This window comes from Triplophysa dalaica, chromosome 2 (assembly GCF_015846415.1).
Source record: "Triplophysa dalaica isolate WHDGS20190420 chromosome 2, ASM1584641v1, whole genome shotgun sequence".
Taxonomy (NCBI): domain Eukaryota; kingdom Metazoa; phylum Chordata; class Actinopteri; order Cypriniformes; family Nemacheilidae; genus Triplophysa; species Triplophysa dalaica.
Window position 1 is genome coordinate 15,071,181 of NC_079543.1, and position 3,820 is coordinate 15,075,000.

Here is a 3,820-nt window from a genome sequence, read left to right on the forward strand (position 1 = left end):
AAACCTGAAATGTAACATAGGAACAGAAAGCAGGTGCCCCTTAACTACAGTAGGCCTAATTGTTAAAAATACTTGATGGAAAAGAGTTGTTTTTTGTGTTCTATTCTACAAACGTGTAATTTAAATGTGCAATTCTTGTATAATAGTATATTGTAAATTGCTGAGTTTAATTATTATAAAATCTTTTAATATATAAATATTTTAATGAGTGGATTATTGCGTGTGGGTAGGTGGGTGGATGTGGGGCACCTCTGGGGCTGTTGCCCACGGGCACCATGAGGTCTTAATATGCCTCTGTCCTTAGATCAACAAAATATGTTGCCCCGAGGTCATCAACCACTTGGCAAAATCATGAGACCCTTGGTTTTACACGTTTTGTGTCTTTTGGCCTTCCATAGCAGATGAAGCAGTCACGCAGGGGTTGCGTAAACGAAGCTTCTGATGTCACAGATCACGTGGGTATGGAAAACGAATCAGGCTCCGGGCACGTTACAGGGTTGCGATGAGAGATGTTATTTTCTTTTCTTTTAACGTATACCGTTCTTAGATGCCTTGTTGGAGAACATAACATCACTGCTGGAAATAAACGGTCCACAGGAATGAAACACCTTAATGACACTGGGCACTTCAATTAGATGAGATAACAGAAGAAAGGAAATTTGCTCTGATCTGCGTTAAAAAGGTTGGGCCGAATTCAGTGTTTGATGGGAAGAAAGGGGCTCTAAATGATTTGTGGACCAGGCATGCCTTTAAAAATATCCCGTGGTGTTCCTCGTAAGAAAACATCAAAAGTCTTACACAAAGCTTGTGTGGGAATTGTATGGTATTGTGTTGTTGTTTTTGGAGAGTTTTACCACAGGATATTGTTGTACGGTATGTAGTATTCCTGTAGCAGCATCACTTTGTTGAATAACTGTCACATTTCTGCAACAATTACCACAGGGTTTTCTGTTGTTTTATAACGTTATGTAATGTACTTGTGGTAGTGTGTGGGATTAACCGATATAATGTTGATTCGACGTTGGATGTTAGACGAATATTCATTCGCGAATAACGTCAAAGGATCTTTAGTGGGCGGTCGCAGAAGTCGACACAGATGACAAGTTTAGTTGTTTAAATATTTGTTAATGCGCTGCCAAGCATTTACGCTCAACCGGTTACGCTTGGCTGAATAGGCACCGTATGCAAACTATGTGAAACGGAAAAAAAGATCAATGGTTTCCCATTCGGTTGAAAGAAATCTGGCTTTTGCCTACAGTGATCAATGATAAATGATCTGGAAAGGACGCCAGGCAGGGTCTCAAACTGGGATCTCCCAGGGCACAGATGCACCACATGAGCACAGTGCAAGTTTGTAAAACGTACAAACACACTAGGATAGTATTTAACAGAACAAAGTAATAGTAATGGTATAATAGTGTCTTTATTATTGAAAATAAAATATATTTAAAAATCCTGAATCTAAAGAATATACATTGGCCAATTACTTTTGATAATATCTTATTCATTTATTGTAAAATAATCTCAAAAGATGTGCTATCGATGTTTAAACTTTTTTTTTCAAATCAATATCCAAGAATGTGTCTTATTACAAAAACAGAAACATGGGGTACATTCACTGAAGCCTTTTTCTCCATATAACTAATTTTCAGACCAAGTTTACATAACTGCAGTCAATTAACATTTACATTTAGTAGACCAATTTATCTGCTTTACACTCAATTTGAAATCATAAAATCAAGAATTTGCAAAACACTACAGGTCTCGTTATCAGACAGGAGCATGAGCCAATGCTAAATACTCCTATGTTTTATGGAAAAATTCTGACATTTAAAATGCTGTACATTTGTGGAAACATCCCAGGATTTCTGTGTCATTACAATCAATAAATGGATTTCTTATTGTCTTTTTAGAGGGTGATGAAGCTGAACGCTATCATTATAAATTCTTAATTTTGGATGCATGTAACTGTATTAAAGCAGTCCAGTTTTAGGGCTGCATTCACCATGCCAATGTTTATGTTTTCAAAGATATTTAGATATTGAAAATATCCAGTGTGGTATGTTCAGGAACCATGTAGACTGCACTAACTACATAGTGACAGTGTCTTGGTTTTTGAACTTGTTATTCTGACGTGAAAGTTATAAAAAGCACAATGCAATGTTTAAAAAATGGACAGTGATGACTGTTTTGAGTTTTGTATCTAGAGTTTTACAAAATTGCATTAAGGTTCCAAAATGTTGCCTAAGTGATTGTAATATACTGTAAAAACAAGCATTGACAAACCCTGAACTGAATATTTTTGAACGATGTTAATAAGAACATTAAATTAACAAAATTATGCTAGGTGATTAAAATGTCAAAAAAATATTGTTTGAAATCCACTGTTAAATGTGGTTACTTGTTAATGGTTCCAAGAAGAACATTTAGCGACAGGTATCATTATTGAGCTATTGAAACAACAATTAAAACAATTGTTTCTATAGCTCAACTGGTAGAACATTGCATTAGCAACACAGTGGTTGTGGGTTTGATCGCAGAAAAGACATATACTGATGAAAGACATGGGTACACTAAATGTTCTGTAAATTGCTTTGGATAATGAGTAATGTAGGCAAAACGCTCAAAACAGTGACTTTTTTTGAGTTTTCTAATCCGATATTTGGATTAATTAATTCTAAAAAGAGTGTGTTTTGTTACTGTTTCACATAACAACATTTAGATTCTGGTTTAATGGATGAAACCAACATCAAAAGAGGATTTTCTGTGAACCCTTATAAAAATAAATAATCTGAACGTCAAACAAGGTTTTACCAACGGCAAAATGTTCCTCTAGGGGGCAACGCAACATAATGCACAATCTGTGAAAGGCTTTGTGAGATTTTTCGCAATCCTTACATTTAAAAAGTTTTTGTTGTGTTGTAGTTTTGTGCATACAATCATCATCTTAATGTTTTTTGTAGGAACCAGTAACAAGACATAACTTCTAAAGTTGAGATAAAAGCATATTTAGATTTCTCATTAATTTAAGTATGTTTTAACATTTCAATAGCATGTGTTGTGCTATAGTTCTGCAAATTCAGCTAATATCTAAGTGTTGTTCTATATACTAGTAACAGGACAGGACACACCCTTTGAAGTTGAGATAAAATGCTGAATGTTTAAGAAATATATATGTTAACAGGTTTGAATACAATTCAATAGCCGTTATCCTGATTTGATGAGCATAAAAGGAACATGGACATTTTGTTGTATGAACAAGTTTATAGACACACCTTTTAAGGTTGACATGTAAGATTTTGTGTATTTTATTCATATTTCTGAATTTTAAACAACGTTCATTGACATTTCAATTAGGGCTGTGCGATATGGACCAAAAATCTCGATCATCTAGCAGACTGTTTCTTAACTTCTCCACATTCTGGAATATTCTCATCATTAATAAAGTGCACCGTTGAATTTAAGTAAGGCTCTGATGTTCTGTTGACCACATGTCGGAAGTAGTCACGTAGTATTTTACTTGTTGTAACTCGCATTCCACACTGGCCTTGTATTTGGAATACATTTCAGGGTGTGACAATTCTTAAAAAATAACTTTGCGACAGGAGCTGATAACTCTTATCAACGGCGTGTATAATTTTTTGAAAACCGGCTTTACTGACAATATTTTCGGGCACCATATCTTTGCATAAATGGTAAACTGCACAATCTTTGCATGATTTTTCTTAATTGTTTCATTTCAATAGCTTTTTTTGTGCTACAGTTTTGGAAATAAAACCAACATCAAAATATTCTTTTCTGAACCAGTTACAAAACGAAA

The 3,820-nt window shown here is 34.6% G+C and overlaps 1 protein-coding gene across 3 annotated transcripts in view; it reads left to right on the forward strand.

Moving 5' to 3' along the window:
* Positions 1–473: 473 nt before the first annotated feature.
* chst10 (carbohydrate sulfotransferase 10) overlaps positions 474–3,820 on the forward strand; it is a 34,592-nt gene continuing 31,245 nt past the window's right edge. For 2 of the 3 annotated variants that reach the window (XM_056767156.1, XM_056767165.1), the window contains exon 1: positions 474–682. Coding sequence is in view for 1 of the 3 variants with exons in the window: in XM_056767148.1 (XP_056623126.1) it covers positions 726–873 (148 nt within the window). In the remaining 2 variants the exon portion in view is untranslated. The other variant, XM_056767148.1, reaches the window with a different exon arrangement.